Below are 3,009 nucleotides of genomic sequence, written 5' to 3' on the forward strand. Positions count from 1 at the left end.
ATTTTAAAATAAATTGCCCTTGCCAAATACACACATTACACACATTCTGTTTCATACCCGGACAACGTCGGGATGGGCTGCTAGTGTTATATAAAGGGACGCCCGCTTAAACTACTCAGAATGATAAAGGGTATCTCTAATTTGCTACCTTTAACCACAAATGGAAGTGTTACCTGCAGTATTTACGATAACCTCCTTTATCCAAATACCACAAAAAATATGTTTTCCTTTATTTTTCTTTATTGTCAACTATCGATGATAATGTATGCTACAAACATGTTATAATGTATGGAGACAATACATTGTAAGAAATAGTTCTGACTCCCCATGCACAGGTCATTGTGGTCTGGAAATACCATTTCAATAATAAAATATAACAGCAAAAAGAAATTGGATTAATAAAATGAATGAATCAATTAACACCTATTCTGCTGTGAATGCTGTACAACTTGGGGGCCATTTGCGATGTTGGGCAGAAAGCCTCCTCCCAACATCTCCTCGACCGCGCCAGATCCCTTCCGACCAGCTCGTCAGTTTACATTCCAACCACCCGATTATGATGTTTGCGGTCGGAACGTTAACCGGTCGGTCATTCAGAATTGGTTCCAAGCGAAATGCGGAGTATTTGTGTTGGTCGGAACCGCATCGTACACCCCTATGAACAGCGTGTCCGCCCATGGGATTACAATGTTGTTTTCCAACAGCCTTTCTGCGTTGGCCTGTCTGACACAAAAAGGATGTTGGAAAGTGACTTTGGGGGCCCATGGCAGGCCCCCCTTGGCCTGTAGCCTAAGGTTGATGGCAGAGGGGGACATAAGGGACCCCCCTGAAAAACCTTGCACTGTGTGGCAGGCACCATGGGGTGGCTGCCACAGGGTGCAGGGTTTTCTGCAAACACCCCATTTCCCCATAGGAGTCTTTGTTACAATATTCTGGACTCAATTTTCTGCCTCCCAACCCCCACCAAGAAAATGCAATAGTTTTAACAGTTTATTAGGAGTGAGTTTTAAACTTCTGGTTTCAAACTATAAATGGCTACATAAAGTTAAACGTTCTCTTGTGTTAATATCTGGCTTAAATAGAATGATATAACATTTGGGAATGAATATGCAGCCCAGCAGTCCAGCGCTAGAAGTCAAGATGGCGAAGACCTCCACGGCCACCATGTACCTGCCCTTCGAGCTGACGTAAGCCGGGATGAAGGAGACCCAGACGCTGCAGAACACCAGCATGCTGAATGTGATGAGCTTGGCCTCGTTGAATTTATCTGGGAGGTTCCTGGCTAGGAAAGCCACAGTGAAGCTGGCAAAGGCCAAGAGGGCCATGTAACCAATCACAGTGTAGAAGGCAGTGACAGAGCCCATGTCACACAGCAGGATCTTCTTGCCAGTCTCAGAGTGCATGTCAGTGCCAGGGTGAGGTTGAGAGGTGAGCAGCCAAGAGACACACATTACCACCTCTCCCAGTGTGCACAAGAGGACAACCGAGCCAGACATCCGGGGCCCCAGACATCGACTCAATTTGCTGCCAGGCCTGGTGGCATTAAAGGCAATCACCACAGTGATGGTTTTTGATAAAACACAAAACACAGCAACAGTAACAATAATCCCAAAAGCAGCCTGTTGGATCAGACAGGTGAATGTTGCAGGCTGCCCAATAAATAAGAGAGAGCAGAGAAAGGCCAACATTAGAGAGACAAGGAGTGTGTAGCTGAGATCCCGGTTATTGGCCTTCACTATTGCGGTGTCCCAGTGTCTGATAAAGATTCCCAGCACTCCAGCAGTGGCCACGGAGAAGATAAGGGCCACAGTGGCCAAAGTAACACCAAGGCTATCGCTGTATGAGAGGAAGACAATGACCTTCAGGAGGCATCCATCCTTCCTGTCATTCGGCCACTGGTCCTCGGGGCACTGTATGCAGCTCTCCATGTCTGCAAGAAAGTGAAAATGATATCAGCCATTTCCACTCTTTCAAGCTGTTACAAATAGTCATTTGATAATGTAATAAAACATATTCTGACATTACTTGGAGAGTGTTTTATTAGGAAAAATAAAGTGATAATTTGTTACGCCTTTGGATAGAAGGAGCAGTGGCTGGTTTAGGCTTGTGCTGTTCTAATGCAATCATGATCACACCTCCCACCCTGCAAACCCAGACAGGAAACTGTCAGTAACACTGCACCTGGTAGAACTTATACCAGGGATTGGCTGAAGAGTGTTGGAGAACTGCCAGATGAGCACAAAGCTATTTATTTTAAATTTGTGTGGATCACCCTGTGAATTTATGCGCTTAATGGTTGAAGCCCTGCGGTGTTTGAACACACCACGCGGGTAGAAGAGTTTGCCAAACCACAGCATCTGATTGGTACTGAGCTCTTTGAGCCCACATTCTGAGCTATTTGTGTCCCCCATCCTCCTACATAATATTATATGAGCTTCTGAAAGGTGTTGGCTTTGGATTGCTTGGGCATAGTGAGAACTGTACAGAGCATGATGCCTGTGTAGATCAGACTGGATACTTGCAAAATTTATTACTGAAATATTGTGGTGGTTTAAACACGTGGAACTCGTAGTAGAGTTTACCTTACCCACTACTCTAGACTGGTCTTGAGCTGTCTGTGCTCACCTGCCTTCTTCGTAAAACATCACGAGCAGATGCAGAGAATCAGTGACGCATCACCACTCCAAGCACCTAACGCGAACTCATAAATCAACACCTAAGGGCCAATTACGATATTGGCTGGAAAAATTCCCTGAGACACTATCTCAGAATCGGGAACCGGCCGACTTGCGTTTGACGGTTCCGCAAGACCGATTACGATGCTTCGGAACACCAGTCGGAAGGTCTCCCTTTGACTCTAATGAAAGCCGGTGTTCTGACCGACAACACAGGCTCCAATGGCAAAAATAGGTGTCTGTCGAAAACCATATGGTGCCTGCCACACTGTGCATGGTTTTACATGGGGGTCTCTTGGGTACCCCTACGGGCCCCAACCTTGCTATGTGCCCC

At 46.1% G+C, this 3,009-nt stretch overlaps 1 protein-coding gene across 1 annotated transcript; it reads right to left on the minus strand.

The window, feature by feature from the left end:
• Positions 1–1,025: 1,025 nt before the first annotated feature.
• LOC147725737 (vomeronasal type-2 receptor 26-like) lies at positions 1,026–1,928 on the minus strand. Its single transcript, XM_086964577.1, has one exon. It carries the CDS (start codon positions 1,926–1,928, stop codon positions 1,026–1,028), a length of 903 nt encoding a protein of 300 aa, XP_086820703.1.
• Between the last annotated feature and the right edge of the window lie 1,081 nt (positions 1,929–3,009).

This window comes from Lissotriton vulgaris, chromosome 3_2 (assembly GCF_964263255.1).
Source record: "Lissotriton vulgaris chromosome 3_2, aLisVul1.2, whole genome shotgun sequence".
NCBI lineage: Eukaryota > Metazoa > Chordata > Amphibia > Caudata > Salamandridae > Lissotriton > Lissotriton vulgaris.